The 18,590-nt window shown below is 52.2% G+C and overlaps 1 protein-coding gene across 8 annotated transcripts in view; it reads right to left on the bottom strand.

The window, feature by feature from the left end:
* LOC110117318 overlaps positions 1-18,590 on the bottom strand; it is a 50,527-nt gene that overhangs the window by 10,110 nt on the left and 21,827 nt on the right. Inside the window, exons 1-2 of one of the 8 annotated variants that reach the window (XR_007278646.1) lie at positions 4,286-6,633; positions 3,895-4,077 (exon numbers count right to left, since the gene is read on the bottom strand). The exons of 4 other annotated variants lie outside the window; for them this stretch is intronic. Coding sequence is in view for 2 of the 4 variants with exons in the window: in XM_048656145.1 (XP_048512102.1) it covers positions 1,140-1,372 (233 nt within the window). In the remaining 2 variants the exon portion in view is untranslated. Of the gene's footprint in view, positions 1-1,139; positions 2,833-3,894; positions 4,078-4,285; positions 6,634-18,590 lie in introns of those variants that run through there. 3 more of the 8 variants (XR_002305956.2, XM_048656145.1, XM_048656146.1) reach the window with 3 other exon arrangements.

Below are 18,590 nucleotides of genomic sequence, written 5' to 3'. Positions count from 1 at the left end.
GAGCGGTCGCCCTTGTTGGAATCCGTCGCGGTGCCCCGAGCATCTCGCCCGCACCGCGACCTTTGACCTACGATCCGCACCCCGCGCGCTTTCCTCCGGCTCGGCGGCGACACAAGTCGGATAAGTTTATCACACGCGAGCATAAATGTCGCGGCAACGTTACGGCCGCTCGAGCCGGTGTATCTGGAGCCCTGCACCTTCCCCATTTTATAACCTTTGCCGACGTCTTTCGTCAGGTGAGTAATTGCACCGCGCGAGAAGCCTACTCGCTACGAACTGATCTTATCTAGGGGGAAGAGTTACCGTTACCGACACCGTTACCTATCTACGAGGTGCTCCGTAAATATCCACGCAAATCATGGGAGTATCCCCCACCTCCGTGCGATCGAGTAAGGATAACTGCGGAGTGTTGTACGAGATGTGGGATCAGCCACGGTTTATATTTTCGTTTGCACGGTCGAGGCCCTCTCGTAATTGTGATTATGAAAAAGGGAAAGGTGCTTTGTATTCGACGGGCGTCGAGTTGGACGGAACTTTTACAAAATCATCGATTTATTCAGAACGGTCAATTTAATTTTCCGACACGTGGGGGTTTTTTCTTCTCGTACTTTTTCTGCCCGGAGTTTTATTTTTTTTTGTTTAATTTTTTTTTCTTCACGCACCTTTTCGCAGGCCTGAGTAGATTGGAATCCTCGCCCATCGTCGTCGGAACAAGTCGTAAAAACGGCGCTTTCCGCGGTATACTTTTCATCGTCTCGCGAAACAATTCAATTGAATTAGAAATGACATCGAGCGTTATCAAAATCTTTTATTGTTGAAACTTGTTCTCTTCGCGAAAAGAAACGAAGAAGAAGAAAAAAAAGAAGAAAAAAAGAAAAAGCCCCAGGATAGAAAGTTCGTTTTAACAAGGTCCGTCGTCTCGAGCCCGAAAGAGGGACTTCTCGCACTCGAAATTATTCTTGTCTAGAATTTGAAAAGAATAATCAGAAACTACAGCAGACCGAGTCCATTGTTATAGTTGGGAGTTCTCCAGGCAGCGATCACTTTACGAATCGCTCCGATATCCAGGCTACGTATTTTTTTGCCGTTATTATAGACACGAATCGTATTTTATTCCGCAAGTGGCGTAATGTACTTACATTCCGAATGTAATCTTTCGCTGGAGTCCCGCCGATCTCGCGCATTGCTTATCCCGGTATAGGTCAACGAGTCTCCTCAGCCAAGTCGGATCGCCCGCAACTGCCAACGGGGAAATCGATCGTCGATCCGGGGAGCTGAGAATATGTTCGTTCGCTGACAACCGCCGCGAATCTGGACCGGGGTATTCGATGCGACCGGGCGAGTGAATCGATTGCATAACCAGCCGCGCCATAACTTCCGTACAGCCCAGTACAGAGATCAGAATTTATCAGGCGACGTTTAATTGCGCGCATTAATTACTCCCGCGATGAACCAAAGTCGCGCGAACGGTGCCCCTCTGTGCTTCTCTGTGTCGGATTATAAATTTCTATACCCGTAATAATTCGATGTCCAGCGTCGCCGTACAACCGATTATAATTTACCTTCTACACACACCGTACGGTCCACCTTCCCACTTGTGCGGCTTGCAGTTAACAAACAATTTATTATACGTTTAAAATATGTATATGTAGGATAACGTACGTGTAGTTTATTTTCTCATTTTCTGCAAACACGCGACAGCTGGAAGTCTCGGAGTTACGACACGAACTACGCAATTATACGGGTAACGAGGACGTTAATGTTATTATTAAGTAATAAGAACCGGGGCGAGAAGGCGGGGGCGATTTGAAAATTTTTAAGTCATGCCAGGATCGAATTACGACATTGAGTCGGGGCACATTAGCCGCACCACTCCCCCAGACTCCCTCGTAGGCGAGTAGAGCGGCGCAAATTGGTCCCTTCCAATTTAGTATTCGATCCAATTTGTACGAGAGTCTGCGCCGGTGAGGTACAGCCGCGTTTCCCACGCACCAGGTGCTGCACCGCCGTAGATACCTAACTACGAATTCAGTCAGGTGAGAGATACCCGCGGAGATACGCGTTACGTGGACACACGAACGCATCCTCCCTTCTTCGTCGCCCCGCGCCGAAATAAATTCGAATCCAACGATATTTCGAGGGACTCGCACAACGTCGTTTCGAAAGCCTGCGTCGCTGCACAGCGACTTTGAATCCTGGGGGGCGGGGGGACGGCGGGGTCGGGGAGGATCGTTCCTCGGGTTCGTTATACGCTCATTGCGGCCGCGTCATTTCTTCTTCGCATCGCGAATACTCTAAGTGAAATGCGATTGCACCATCTGCGGCGGCGTTCGCGATTCCGGACTTCCCCCGGATCACCCCACCGCGGGCGGACAGGCGGACAAAGCCCCATCTGCTCCTCTCCCGGTGCGACGGAGGCGAAGGTGAGGGCGAAGCACCGTCTCTCACCGGAGTAACGGAAGACGGAACGGACCGAGACTGCAGAAGCCGCGGGGCATCGCTATGTCGTATTATATAGCGGCGGTGAGTGCGCCACCGCATCGCCGCGATATAATGATTCACGTATCCACAAATTTCCTGCATTCCTAACAACCGGCCATTAAAAGTTCACCGGGTATCCGGTCTGCGCGGCGGCAAGGAACGCCGGCAAGTTTCTACGCGGGGGGACGTTACACGCACACGTGTCCGTGCATCTGTGCAAATACAGCGGAGCTGACGTGGCGTTTGACTCCGAAAACTTGCGGCTCGCGCCCGAAAAACTTTTCAGCTCCGCGGTCTATCGGCGACGCCTTCCTCCGCTCCTTTGGCCGGAGGACCGTGAAATATGTCGCCCCTCCGAGCGCGCGCGGTGCGAAACCTACGGCCTATCGCGTAACCGTGTCCGTTCGGATTTCTCGTCGATATCACGAAAACCCGGGGGCCTGACCGCACCTCGCGATCGTCGACCGCGCCTCCGCGAGCGAGTTCTTCCACGGCGAGAAAGCAGCACGGGCAAAGTGCGCTCGTCACCCGAAACTTCCGACTATTCTTCCCGCGTTGCGGCACAGGATTCCGCGAACTGGGTCAAGCCGCGATCGAAAGGATTCGAACGGCGAACGCGCCGGACGGCTAGGGGTTTTCGTTAACGATGCCCCGAGGCGTTTCCATCGTACGTACGATACCGGTAGCGTCGTCGCGTCCGTCCGACTTCTGTTTTTACGAATAATCGCGGTCTTCCCCGGTCAACGGAGTAGTTACTCGTCATTAACCGCGCGCCCGGGTCGGGACTCTTAATCTCCTCCGGTTACCCGCGACATGTAAATTACCCGTTCCATCGGGAAACGCGTCCCAGGTTACCGAGTGTAACGGTTCGCGGTCCTCACCCAGATCCCTGGGTCTCCGTCGCGCCGTTGAATCCTCGCGCCGAGAAACGCTCGCTGCACGTTCAACGAGAGTTGTGACAATTTTGCGGCACCTGCCCAACTAATCAACAAATTAATCCGCCCAACTGAATTTATCTAATTGCTAATTAACAAATCTATTACGTGGATTTACCGCTTCGTCTAGCGAGTTACGTTCGCGACTCCCTCGAGAACTTCCGCTTTTATCGTCGGTGTGTATTTTTTTCCGACGGAATTACTTCAAGTTTGCGGAAAACAAGCGGCGTTGAGCGCCGGCGCGAACGCGATGAAATTCGTCAAGTTGCACTCGGTGCAGGGTGTGTCGGTTCGATACAAAGGAGGAAGGGCGCACCGAGGAAAGGTGTTGGTGCTAAAACGAAACAGGGTACTTTTGCGCGCGACGTCGAGTCTCGAATTACCCTACTGGAAGCAGACTGCCGATTGAACTCCACCCGTAAGCGTCGACTCAAATTTCGACGTGCATCCAGAGCGTACGCTCAACTTGTATGCATACCTACGTTTCCAGACAGTCACGGTTGTTTTCAGGGGACGTGCCGCGCCGTGTAACGATTGTACGATCCGGAGATGTTCCCCTCGTACGCCGATAGGATTATCAACGATTATTGTCCCGCCTCGGTGTTGGATGATTTTTCACCCTCGAAATCTCGTGTGATTTTGGAAAAGGTGGCCCGATGTCCTTGCGGAAAAGAAAAGGAAAAAATCGATCGGGGTGCTGATCCTTCGCTGAGGGTTGATAGGTGGAAAAAACTGGGAGATCGATAGGGTCGCACGTGTTACATCGCCGAAAGCGTAGGATACGCGTATCGCGGTAGACATATTGTATCTGGATGTGATAAAATTCGAGTTAATCTAACCGTAAATTACGTTAATCCAAAACTAGTTACCGGAATAACCCTGACAGTGATGCCTCGCCTGTCTGAAGCCAGAGTTAAGAGGGAGAATAGATCCGGGGCGAAAGCTAGGCGCATCGGTGATTGCCTGTAAGCCCCGACCCGCTCCTCGCTCCTCGCTCATAATTCTTATCGCCAGCTCCGATTCCTCTTTTCTCTTCTCGTGTACTTCCCCTTGTCGCCCACCGTTCGTCCACGCAACAACGACGACGGTTGATCTTTCAATTATTACACTCGTTTCAATTCTGTTTACTTTTTTTTTCTTTCATCTATTTTTGCGACGAGGAGGAGCTTACGAAGGTCGGCGGGGAATTTCTATGACGTCGGCTTAGCGAACCCTTTTTGAATTCCGTCCACGTTTGACGTCAGAGAGAAGGTGAAAATAGTCGGCCTCCGAGGGTAGGACGTCCGTCTCGCGGCAATCTGTCGACGACGTCCCTTTGACGGGGCGGGAAACACGTCATCTCTGGAGTTTCCTTATCCCGTGTCCAATTTTCCGTATACAAGTTACATCCGTATACGCGTCGAGTTAAACAACTGGCGAAGTGGTCTTTCTTCGGCAAAGTTTTGCCGCTTTTCACCGTCCGTTCGAAGTAGCAATTCTTCTCCGGATCCTCCTTCCCTCTTTGAACCGTCCGAACTACGTCTCCACCCACCGCTTCGATGTCCACTTTTATTGATGGGTAATTTGAAATTCGCAAAGTTGCGAGGGCGGAACGATTCATAACGCGTTTGTAGCGTACTTTTCGAACGGACGACGTTCGTTCGCCTCGTCGACTTGGACGATCGTTTGAAAAAAAATAGTATCCGCCCAAGAGCGTTTATATATCGTCGCGTGTGATCAGGAATGAGTTTTGCTGCGGTGCGGCAGGTGCTCCCGTCGAATTTCGCTGGGAATTATTTGAAATCTGTCAGAGGTGTTGCCCGGTTGCGAAGCGACGCGACGTTGTGTTGCGAGTTTATTACCGACCTCAGACGCCCCCGTGATCTCCGGATACGGTGAGAAAAACCCCGCCCGCTCGAGACCGGACTTTGCCGCGGATGACATTGGAAATATCGAGTCTGTAAAATCCAATCTCTGATCGCAGATTTATTTGGCGAACGCCGACTATTTTTCCAGGGAAATATCTCGGGTCGAGCTTTCGCTGAGGACCTCGGCTTTCGGTTAATGTTTTATAAAAACAATTCCGCAGCTCAGGATTGACATAGAATTATACGTTGAATAGGATCAACTTTTCATAAATATTTCCATCGGATCTCGAAGCCAAGCGAAGCGAACGAACGAAACGAAAAACTTCGCAACGGACGGCTTATTCGGATTTAGAATTCGGTTCGCTTTTTTTCCGAATGGAGTTACAAAACCCGAGTGCGCATGGCGCGGGGAAGCGAAAAAACCGGTGAACTTCGAGAGCAGAGAATATCTCGATCGAATCAATCGACGGCGGAGGTTGTCGGTCGATCTACCGTTCGTTCGTTTGTATTCAAATTAGTATCGTGCGTGTTCGCGTATCGGAGGATCGATTTATGCGCGCTTCAAAGCCGTGCCCTACCTACATCCCCGTAGCGATGCCGCTGCGGCTGGTAGGCGCTCAGCTACGGAGACGGCGGTTGGAGGTAATCGTGATGTATGACCATCGACGCTTCGGAGCCTCGTTATCGAGGCAATAGAATTTAATATACGAACCCCCGGTCATTAAATTTATACCATCGATACCCCTTCTTTCTCTTTCTCTCTCCCACCCGCTCTCGCTCTCGCAGTCCCAACGCGATTCGCTTTTCCGCACTGCCAAGTTCGCGCTCTAATCGGTAGGCCGCGAGGTGTCGATTATTTCGTCATTAAATTCTCCGGGGATTATCGCGCCGTCCGACGAAATATTTTATCACCGTCACCCGGAGTGAAACTGAATTTATTCCAGAGCTGACGACGCATCGATACACCGGATTTCGAACGTCGGGGGTGGCGGTCCGTCTGAGAGCGATGCAAAAAACGAGTCGGTATATTCCGGTTCCTCCCCCTGTCCCGGTCCCGGTTCGCCGGGGGGCGGGGGGCGGGGGCGGGGGTGCGACACCTATTCCATTTATAATATCTACGGCTCGCCGGAGTCCCGTAGCGTCTAGGTCGCGATGTTCCCTGAATATTTTTCTGCAGCGTAGCTGCAGAAGCTGGCAGATGGCCAGATAATGGCGGCACCGTGTTGATAATGCATATTACGCCGCTTCGCGCTGCCCGTTACCGTTGCAATAAAACTAAGTCCTTCTCCTCGCCCCTTTTTCACCCCGCCGATATCCAGCCCGCACCCGTCTCGAACCCCAGCTGTTAACCCCGCGTGTACCGCAGGGGGCGGTGATCCCCGTTTCCAAACCCCCCCTCCCCCCGCCGGTCCCAAACTCCCCCGAGTTCGACAATATCGGGCGTTCGCAAAGTTACGACGTTCGACGCTTTTGCCACACTGCGATATTTTCTCGCCTCGTCGTAGCGCGACGCGATCGCATATCCCCTGCCCTCGAAACTTGCACAACGGTTCAGTCGTTGAATCAGATGTAAGTCCGAGCGAATCGATCCTGGGGTGAAAATTGCTATGACCGAAGTTGCGGGGGATGAAATTTCCTTCTCGGTTGTTCCTCGTCATTTTAGCGATAATCTCGACGACGAACGAAATAACTTGAAAAAAAAGGGCCGCCTCCGTTTTATCGAACGGACGGACGGACGGAGAATTTACTCGGTGAAAAAAGCGAGTGGGTGTATTCGAATTTTGTCGGCGGTGTCGTCGTGACATCGACGGTTGGGGCGAGGTCAAAATTTACCCCTGAAACGTGTCGCGAGGTACGAGCAATATCTGCCCTCGGATTTCGAAGCGCGGGGCCACCGCTGTTTGCGACGTGTTCGGAAAGTGGGTACCTACTCGTAGCGTAGTTTCGAGGATATTTCCGGGGCGACTTCCGCGTCTCTCCCCTCCGCCTTCTTCCGCGGACGGCGGTACCACCCTCGAGAGTATGGGAGAAATTGAAATTAAACAACACAAATTACATTCGTATAAAGCAATCAGAGGGGTCGTTTCAATTTTCAACCGGCTCCTCGTTTCCGGCACTATAATAGGCTCCCGGGTCCGCGACCGGCTCCAGAAAATTCACTCGAAATGGATTTTTAACGCGGACTCCGCGCGAATATCAACAGCGATCGCAGGGACGTCCAATTTCCATGGATCGTCGTACGCGACTCGGCGACAAGGACTGGGGGAGCGGTAATTTTTTTTTTTTTTTCTCCCAGGATTCTCCGGCTCCGGACAAATAATCCGTCGGCGTTGTTGAAATCCGTATGACGTATCCTTCTTAAATCATAATCGGAAAAATGCGGTCGCGTCGCCGCGCTCGACGTCTCGAGGGGCTCAAGTTCCGCGTCTCGGGGGTGCAGGTGGTGGAGCGTTCGTCCTCCGATCCCCGCCGCGCGCACTCTAAAATCTGTGTATTTATTTGTCGAGGTTATCAGCTCTCGTCATACTCGTAAATCACGAGCAGTCGATGGGGTCGGGGGGCAAAGAGGGGGAGGGTTCGCGAGTGTGTGTGTACGGACTTACCTGTACACCTACGTATCGTTTCTTCCTGCAGATGTTGGGGTCACGCGGGGCCACCGGAAATCACCCGTGCAAGAGTTATCATTCCGCAGCGGTGCTTCGAGGCCGTGTTCCACTCAAACGCTCGTTCCCGACCGGGCGGACGAAACGAGACGGTGCAGCGACGTGCGCGTTCCACTGTATACTCCTCCTCGAACTTTGTTATTATCGTATTACGCTCAGGACAGATATAATCATTTTGTATCGAGATAGATGAATACCAAGCGGCGAGTTAAGTAACGGAGTTTATGACCGGGGCTCTATTATTTCTCTTCACCTACCGCGCTGGCGGGATGCATTTAGAATTCGCAATTACACCGGTGGAAACGCAGTTTGCATATCAATCCGCTCGGTTGTATCCCGTGGATATTCCAGCGGTCGGTCCGCTACGTCTTGCGGAATACCGGCGAACGTCTTACCGATGTTCTCGAGATCGGATCGCCGGGGGATGAACGGAGGCGCGATACGAGCGGACCGATGGCGGAGACGCCTCGGCGAATCATTATTTCCGTGCGTATCCGCAACGTGCGAGGAAACGACTTGGCTGGTCGGTGTGCGCGCGTGGGGGAGGGAGGGAAATAGACGGGGCAAGGTTAACAGTTGGATTAACATATAACCGTACACGGTGGGGTTGGCTAACCCCAAAATGCTTTTGCAGAGTCCGGGATGAACTAATAAGCGTATGTAAATTTGGCGTTCGTTAAAGCAACGGGGTTCGAGCGTGTTCACGGATCAAAGTAAGCCTCTATATATATTTTGAACCCTCGGATTAAATTTCACCGTTTTAATACGATCATGATTCCCCGGAGTAAGTAAAACTACGTATCGACAAAATTACTAGTTTCTCTTCGACGGCCGCTTCCGGCTAACCCGAATAAATTCACCCGAGTCTTTTGCTTTTCGAATAACCTTCGCCAATTTCATACACACACATAACGTACATAATTTTATTCCCGTACGAACGCTTTTTCGTCGGATTCGCCGAACACGGGCTTTTCGAATTTCACTCGCCGTTCCAGCGTTGTTCGAAATCAGCGATTGTTCGCTCTTTCGAACAACGCGTCGGCGGGGTAACCACTTTTCAAAGCAACTCCAATTAATCGATCAGTTTTGAATTAGCGAGGCGGGGGCGTTGGCACGGAATCGAAAATTAGGGGAAAATAGAAGGAAAACGAAGCGCTCGAAGCGTGAAACAAATATTTTCCGTTCACGGGCTCACGACACGGCTCGATGACAATCCTTTGTCAACTCCTGGCGAATAGCCGTACGATTGCGAGCACGGTGCCGATGCCGCAGAGTCGAAACGCCCGCAGGACCGAGTCGTTTTGTCCCCCGTACCGAATCGAACGAATCTCGGTGCGCGTGTAAACTTATTACAGGACTGGGTGTAGAAAAATGTTCGCTTGTCGGACGGAGAGAGCTGTTAGACAAACCGTATAGCTCGGCAACAAGTTGTCGCGGTATACGTACGGTTCCCCGGATTTTATGCGCGATGCAAATGAACGTGAAACGAGAGAGCGATTACAACGCGAGTTAACGCTATCATAATATAGAAATGCTGAACACGCACGTTCGCATTGATATAGAGCTAGGTGTGCACCGGTACGTGTGTGTCGCGTACAATAAGTCGCGTCCCTCTCCCGTACCCCGACGATTCATATTTCTCCTCGTATCCCCGGAACCGTGTCGAGCGACGAAGGGACCAGCCAGCGAGTAAGTCGCAAAAGGCAATCCACCCCCTCGTTCGTTCGTCGAGCGAGCGAAATGCCGGCGGAATTCGCATAGGTGGATACACACACGTTCGCAGGTGTCGTCGGTGTGCGTTCCATCGTCTAACGGGATCTCCTCGTGTGCACCGCCGTACCGCATGGATTTTTTTTTATTCTACGAATTTCGCCGGACACGCGACGGATCGCGACGAAACGCAAATCCGCGAACGATCGCTCGGACGAATCGACGATTCTCGATCGCAATCAACTTTCAATTAGCTCAGCGCGTCTACGGTGTTTGTTCTACGGGGGCTCAGTGGGTCACCGGCGTCGGCCGAGGGATAAATAGTCTCGGGGTCTTCCGGGAGCTAATGGTACCGAACACAGTACGGTTCTCCGCGATATAACCGTGCGGCAATGGCCGGGGTATTTGTATGCAGTAGCGTGCCACCGACGCGGTACGTTGCGCTCCTCGTTATACACGAGTCCTCGGCACGAGCTCGGCCGGTCAACTTTTATCTGATCCCTTTGCGTCAGAAAATTAAGCAGGCCGAATGAAGTATAGGGGAGTAGCGTACTCCGGGGGGTAGCGAACAACGTCCATTTTTTTTTAGCGGGGCGGCTGCCGGAAATCCGAGGGAAGGAAAACGAAGAACGAACGGCGCTCGGTCACCGCTGTTAAAATCGTGCGAAGTGGCCGGCGGGCGAAGGCACGTCGTACACGAAATGAGGCGCGAGGATGAATATCGATTTGAAAATTGAGAGCTGCTCGTATCGACTGTGCGCACGTACGACGTTTGTAATACACGCTGGTTACTCATCGTTTGTATTCGAAAGAAATGCGTCTGAGCGTTAATCACGCACCCGGTCCCGGTCGGGAATTATTTACGTTGAGCAGAGATAGGCATCTCTGCCGGGAGACGGGGATCGTATGGATTGATACGCGCCGCGTACGGGGCGATGTCGTGAGCGATACTCTTTATACGGGGGATTGATTATTTGGAGGGCAGGGCATATAAATTGAAACTAGTGGTAAAAAATTATCCGGCGTATTAGATAATAAATTACAAGGCGAAACAAAATATCCGTACGGAGTTCTCTTATTTTTCCTCCGGGTATAACTAATTGTCCGGCGCAGCGAGTGCGGAGGGGGGGTGCGGGGGGCGGGGGGGTGGTGAGGGGAGAAGGGCAGCGCGTGCCCCAGATTGCGTTCGAGGGATGGCGAAGGTAAATAAATTAAGCTAAGATATCAGCCACGAGCAAAACGCGCTTTGGAAACTTGTATAACGAATGGGGTCTTTCACCCCGCACGTCCCACCGCTCTTAGCCGTTGCCATCGCGTCCCGAGTTCACCAGGGTAGGTATCTGTATTAACCAACTTCTTAATAACTTGAACGACCTCGAGGAGTGGGTACAAAGGAGGAAAAAAAAAAAAAATACAGCGAAGCAAAAAAAAAAAAAGGAAAAAAAGTGAGAAGGGGGGAGAGAAAAATTTCCCTCCAAACTTTGGCAATGCTCTTTATGCCGATAAACGTTGAACGTTGAGCGGCAAACGCTAAACGGGATAACGTTGTGTAATAACGAGGACAAAATTACTACCAAAGTCGAGTAATAATCCTACGTTTCCCCGCGACACGGAGAAATGAGCGAACGTTATTCCCGAGTCGCTGTACAATCCACCAAGGATCGTCCGAGGAGACGACGATCGGGGAGTAAGGGAAATAAATATTCGAGCGAATCGGAGTTATCCGCTCTCCGCACGGCGAGCTGGTTCGGTCATTCGACGCATCATTCACGAGTGAGATGATACCGCACACGTGTTACACTCGTATAATTTTTCACCATGGATGAATCCTTTGCAGGTTGTCGGGTTGAATTTTTGACGATTCAACGCCGCGCATCAAACGTGAATTCGATACACACCGTTAACTGCTCACCGTAGCGTAATGCAACATCAACTGCACACCTCTTCTGGCGCACTCTTCGCCGTCGCGTCGCAGCTTTTACAGCACTCCGATGATCACGGGCGACGTGACGACGCGAGCCGTCCGCCCGCCCGGTCGATCGGACCGCAGGAGCGCGCGACCGCGATCCTTTTGCTTCGCGGGATATACTAGGAGCGTTAACGTCGTAAACTCGTTACGAGTGAGGAGGAGCGGCGCGGATGATCCGTGGATAAAACACCAGCCGAATGAATCATTGGATTTTAGGAGGGCCGGCGGAGTGGTTAACGGCGAAAGGCTCGCCTGCAAAATCTGCGAAACCGGTCTCTGGATGAAAAAGCGGCCGGCAGAAGTCCACCCAGAACACCCGGAGGATTCCCAAGGGAGATTCCTCGATAATTCGTTCGTCGACGATTTTTTAGTCGCGGGAACATGTTCCGAAATTTCAAACATTCTCACAGATTCAACTCTCCTTTCGTAGAAAGTCATCGGCGAAATTTCCGCCCGTTTTTTGATTCGTGCGACGAGTTGAAAAAAAAAATCGAGCGACACCTGCCGTTACCAGACAGTGGGAGCCTTGGCTTTCAACGGCTCGACAGATTTGCGAAGCTCGGTCGGACGAAAGAAAGTGCGAGAGAAAATAAAAAGAACCAATTACTTGGCTCGGTGCATCGAGGTAGCGTATTCAGCGTTTTCTGCGGAGTCATTGCTTCTGGATAATGGCCGACATTATTGCGTGTTTTGTACGCAGCGTTGAATAGCCGCCAAATCCCCTTCCACTTTCTTCAGACCGCTTCGCTCTCCGCCCTTTCCGAAACTGCGAGGCGAGGCGAGCGCGCGTCCGTTCGGTCGAACTTGACCTTTCCCGATTCAGCGTTTCAAGAGGATAGTGGCAAATCTTCTCGCCGCTTTCGTTGTTGATTAAACGTCCGGTGGAATTGCTCGCGGAAATAAGGCCGGCGATCGTTGACGCGATAAACCAGAGACGGTATCGCCGCGTTGTTCAACGACCAATTCGAGTACCCCAAATTAATTACACCAAGTGGCGCTGCTAAGGATGGCCCTGTTTTTAACGCACCGCGATTGCACGTCTAGCAAGAGAGGGAACGGAATTATCCGAGTCGTTGCCATAAACTCCGCTAAGCAGACGGGCGACCCATATAATGGCTAAAGTTTCTTCTTTCTGACTTATTTTTATTTTATTTCATTTTTTTTTTTTTCACAACTTTTTTCAAATCTGGCGACCGCCCCGTAATCCCCTGAAAATCGCTTCATAAATGTGGATCATAATACGAAGTTTTCTAGGATCTGTATACATCGCACGCGGTAACTCGCGTAATTTAGCAGTGCGAACGTCGGGTACGTTATGCACCAAGTTTTAATTGTTATAAGTCGCCTCAGAGCCCCGACCCTTTCGTCCTTTGAACATCAAATTAACTTTGGAACTGCTCCGGAATCCTCGCCGCAACGGCCAAGAAAAATGGTACGCTAAGCATTGCGGCCGCGAGTGTACGGGGGAAATATACAGAGGAGGGGAAATGAAACAGATTTTTTCACAATCGCGGCGCAGAAGTCCGTTAGCGTCGGACGTAGAATTTCCACGATGATTACGATGTAAAATCTGAGCGGCCGCGATAACGGAAAAAATTGTACATTTCCATAAAACTCCTCGCGCGTTGTATGTGCTCGCGGGGCAAACGGTGCAACATAATCGGCAGGGGTGTCGGGCTCGCGGTTTCGCCGGACGCGTTGTTCGAATTACTTTGTTAATTTCGAAAGAATGAAACCGAAGCAAACGCGAAGAAAAGGCAACGAAATTTCGGGGATTCGGATTTCTGATTCCCTCGCGCCCACCAGCAACAACAGTCCTGCGGAGCGCTCTTTGAATAATACAATAACGCAGCTTCCATCTCGATTGAAGGAGGGCTTTTAATATTCCGGGAGAGGCTGCAACCCCGCCGCCTCCCCGCCTGCAGGATTCGCCAAAGAGAATCCCGAATATTAAATTTAATTCCGAGTTTAAAAAGATTGCTTTTCAACGGGGGGAGGGGGGCTACAAAATTAGTTTTTATCACGTCCCGCCGTTCCGTTAAATCTTCGGCCGGTTCGGCGCTATCAACTGGCTAATTGTAAGCAACCCGTCTCGCTAATTACACCGGGTAAAATTCGCCCATTTCTTTCGAACCGTACGTTTCCCCACCAACGACAACGAAATACACTCGATCTCACCGTTACTCTCGAATCCGAGGACGACGTGAAATTAATAAGGGAGAGCCTTATCAAGCGTGGGCGTTGGCCCGCGAACGGCGAGACGACCGACGATTGGACGGTAATCGAGCGACGACGAATAATTCTGGAACATCGAGTGCTTACGCACCGTTTACTCCGAATTCGCCACTCGGGAAGAGTAACCCTGCGGGTGTATATAATGGTATCACACGGCATACCGTGGCCATAGTCAGTCGACGTACCACGCGTACAATAGGCTATCCAGGGCATATGCATTCTATGCGTATTCATTCGTCTGCCCTGAAACCCATTCGGGAACCATACGCGTATAATCATACGCTATACGTATTATACGCGCACCGACTCCCGGGTGAACCTCCTGGAGGATAACGGGCGTCGGGGGGGTGGGGGGACGCTACGGGAACTGGAATATGAGATGATTATGTCGCGGCATGATGTATGAGCCTGGCACCGGGCCACGTGGTCGTCGTTTCCCTTCATCGTACCGCAGTGTACGTACGTACGTATTTCCATCCCCCCGCGGTCCCTCCAATGGCCTCGCTTGTAATTATGGCACGCAGTCTCCGATGCGGTAGCCGGCGCCACGTGATCCGAAAATTGTCACCGATCGATCGGCAATCGGCTCGTCACCGGAAATATCGCTCGAAAGAATTTTCAGTACTATACCGCGAAATAAGCGACTCCCCGTTTCCTCTCGCATGCTATATGCTATTTCGGACTTATCCGCCGGCAACTGCTCGTATTTCGAACCTCTCCGAACGCTTCGGCAGCCCCATCGTCCTCCCGAGGTTCGCTTACGCGCGAGCGAATGCGTATTCCGGTCGTCGGAGATCCGAAAATGTAAATGACATCCGGCAGGCGTGACGGAGGATCGCGCTGTTTCGTGAGGACTGCGGGGGGGTTCTGTGGGGGGAAAAGGGCGACGCGGGCCCCGACCGACGAAATATAGGTCAATCGTACATACGCGAGGATAGTGAGGTGCGATCAACCGTATCGCAGCTCACAAGATCTCGATAGCCTCCGCGGTATCGGAGGGACCCACCCCGAGCGGCCGCATAGGTACGAGGTACACGTCGCCGCGGGTCGAACGCGCCCACGTCGGGAAACACCTCGGGATAAACGGGACGTCTAACGTTTAGTGCCCCATAAAACTGTCCCCGGCAAACTTGCGAGAGACCTCGTCTCCCCGCTCCGCGGACGCGAGACTCGGGTACGTCCCTTAAATGGAAAATAGCGAACGGGCTTCGAGGTGAAAGAACTCGACGATGGGTAAAAGTCACCCGTGAGAAGTCAGCCCCCCCCCCCCCCCCCCCCAAAGTTTTGGAATTTTTTGGCTCGATTGTAAAAATCAGCGAGTCGTATTCGGGTCACAGACGCGACGCTGTTTGATCTCGCGGGGATCGAAATCCGACGCCGGGGCGCGAGTTTTTCGGGGATTTCTAAAAATCGTCAGCTTTTGTTAAGGACGCGTGGGTTACGTGCGCGGTATCGTTGATCCTCTCGGAGACTTTTCTATCGAACGTCCCGAAGCTCCGCGGAGTTTGTTTCTGGCTAAGGTCGAGCTACGGCATGGCTACTCGATTATCCGGCAAAAGCGTGGGTAGCGCAAGCTGCGCGGAAGGTTCGCGGAGGCTAACGAACCATTTCTGCCGTACGACTTTAGACTTGGAATTTTTATTTTCTAGCGTGAAAAGCATTTCTGGTTGGCGAGGCACGCGTTGCAAAGGACTTTTTGCCCGGGGTAACGTCAGCCGGCCGTATATACATACATATACACACCGTACGCGAGGGGTTTGATTAAAGGCCGTAAACAGTACGGAGGTCAGCTGGGATGGCCCTAATTTGGGAGAGTCAAGTGCAACCCCTTTAAATATACAGACCTGTCTTTCCCCCACCGTGACACGGGTCGTAGGTTCATAAACTCGAGAGCTCGTTGCTCGCGTAACGCGACGGCGACTCGACTTCAACTCTCGCCTACGAAATAAACGGGAACCCCACCTCCTCGGTGGCTCGGAATCCACCTTCCACCTTCCGCCTGATCGCCCACCTACGATTTTTATCGGAATTCGAACGGGGGGGGGGCTAACGCGTTCCGCGTCGACGAGATTCGTCGTCTCCGTCGCGAAGCGACAGCTGCGACGAACCACTTGTGGTCTTCTGAAACGCTGGTAGTTTTCGGGTCAGGTTTACCCCTAGGTGGTAACGGAATACTTCCCTCGGCATGTCGCGGGTTTCCAGCAGGTACAGACTTGCAGGTCTTTGGCGCCGTAACCCAGACCCGATGAATCATCTTCCAGGATGCGAACGTACGGTGCACAGGCTTCCATCTTCCATTATCCTTGGCCCTTGTACCGCTGAGCACCTCCTGCGGGTTGTCTCGCCTTCCGAATTTCGCTTCCCTGAAAATCTTGCCCAATTTCCGCTAATTTTTTTCACCGCTCTTCTCACCCCGAACGTAAACTCCGCGATCGTTCGTCGAGCGTTTTCGAAAACGAGCGGTGAAATTCGACAAATATCGTCGTCGTCGCGTACGACAGGTAAACCGCAGGAACACGTGATACCCGCGGGGTAGGTATGGGACGCTCGGGTTCATTTTATTCCGTAAGTGAAACTGAAACGTAGATACCCCCGTGGCTACGTCGCGAGGCTCACGCACCGACCAGATGTCAGCCTTCAGGCGGCATCGTTTCCGGGAGTCGGAGATATCGAAGAGTCGGGTCGATGATCGTGCAGGCGCGGGCACGACGCCGCACGGAACCGTCAATCGGAGCTTCTTTCGCCTTTATTTTGTGTGCAAGCGGACCACCCCCGCCCCGTATCTATGAGCTCGAACCAGGAGGTCTCACACACGGGGAAAATATATAACCCTCGACAATCGATATTCAAGAAAACCGACGACGCACTCTTTCGGAGGACCGAGTTCGTTCTCGGGAGAAATCGATCGCTGGAATTTCGAATCACTAGCTCCGATCGCGTCTGATATGGTATTTCACGTGGTGAATTTTATGCCCAGGTTGCGCGTTACGGACGAACGATGGGTATCCAATTATCCATATATTCCGCACTCGTGGCCACGCCGCACGTTCCGAAGAGCCGCTTGTAACCCATGAACGATATTTCATCGCCGTTCCAGCTCCGCGCGATAACTCGCGAGACGATAGCTAATTATCTATTATATCTAACCCGGTTCCACGGAGCGAGCGGGGCCAGCCCACGGGAAATTACGGCGACACCTTTCCGCGGGCCTCGCTGTCCCCGCGTTCGCCGTTCCCCCGGGACGGCTGGTTCCCTCGGGAACCCGTCCTGAAAAGATCGAAACTACCCGCGATAATGGGGGGGGAAAAATAATTCATTTGTCTTTACTGCGGAAACGTGACGCGTGTCACCGACCGGATTAATTAACGTCGAGGTGCGGCGAGGACTGCGACGACCGCGGGCGCCTCCCTCCCGCCGCCTCCGTTTCTCTCGCCGTTGTTTCATTTTCGCCCGGATCGCGCCCGATAACACCGCTGTGGAAAAGTATTCGAACAAATCGGCGCCGCGCCCCCCGAGATTCTCGAGTCGGTCGCGATCTCCGGTCGACGGTGAAAACGGTGGCGCTTTGACGAGCGTACAAAAACATGTTTTACGAGTTCGATTGAAGGCTCGGCTAATCGTCGGCATCTGACCGTAATTTGGCAAATGCCCTCGTTTGTATACAAATCACGATTGAATGGACGCATTCGTACGGGTACGCCGCAGTGTTCGCCCTACGCTCGTATCGCGGCTCTCTCCGTTATGCGCGTGTATCGTGTCGGACGCATTAGGGTTCGCCCGAATTGTGGCTTATAACGACAATGACCGGGCTTTCGAGATTAATTCGAATCGGTGGGGCGCGGGGGGTCGTTTCTTTGCCGGAGTCGTCATCGTCGTTATCGTCGCGGAAAATGTTTTTCGTTCGAGAAACAAACGGCCGAACGTAAATAAAAGAGCGAAGAGATCGGGAGTGGGTGGGAGAAAATTAATGTTGTTCGTCGGAGAACCTTGGACGTTTTCAAATTTCTCCTCAAACAAAGCAAAACCACCTTTAGGCCGGCATACCCCTCGGGGTCTAACGCCGTTTGTTCTGGCCCACTTATTTTTTTTCTTTCTCAACGGTTCCCCGAAGCTTCGCCCTCCGCCGACCGGTAACTTTAAGCGTTGAGGTGTTCGATCCCTTCTTCAAACAGACCTTATTCTTCTCAGACTCCACGTTACCGCACCTCTCGCCGTTCATTGGCGTCGACCCCTCCATTTTTCACCTCTCTCCCTCGTTCCACCGCGTCAGGGTGACAGGGGTGTTTTATTATTCCTTTACAGCTGCACGCGCTACAATCTCTTCCACTTGTTGACCCTTTTCCGAATTAAGATGATTCCATGCCGGAGGAATTCCGAGCGCGATCCGCGACGTGGGATATACAGCTGAAGCCGTACGGTGATGTTCGCTCACCCGACGATCGTTCGCGTCGCTGAAATTTCGTCGGGCGGCAACGTTACGCCGCTGGAGGTTCGGTAAGGGCTCTCCCCCGCCCCCGAGGTTCCCTCGCAGCAGGTATATGCCTCGCTGCAGTGTGTTCATAATACAGACGATAGGCTATACCGGTTCGAAATTGGCTCTTTCGGATTTTCCCTTTGGTCCACCTGTTTCGAAACATCGTATTAGGCCGCGTCAGGTCCTTTGGTCTTCCTACCGTGCGGGTGATGCGATGTTTTTGGTATCGGAGCGGCTAGCGTGAATCACGCGCTAAACTGGACGGAGGAGATTCGA

Source organism: Athalia rosae, chromosome 5 (assembly GCF_917208135.1).
Source record: "Athalia rosae chromosome 5, iyAthRosa1.1, whole genome shotgun sequence".
In the NCBI taxonomy this organism is placed as follows: Eukaryota; Metazoa; Arthropoda; class Insecta; order Hymenoptera; family Athaliidae; genus Athalia; species Athalia rosae.
This window is presented reverse-complemented; position numbering and strand designations above follow the sequence as displayed.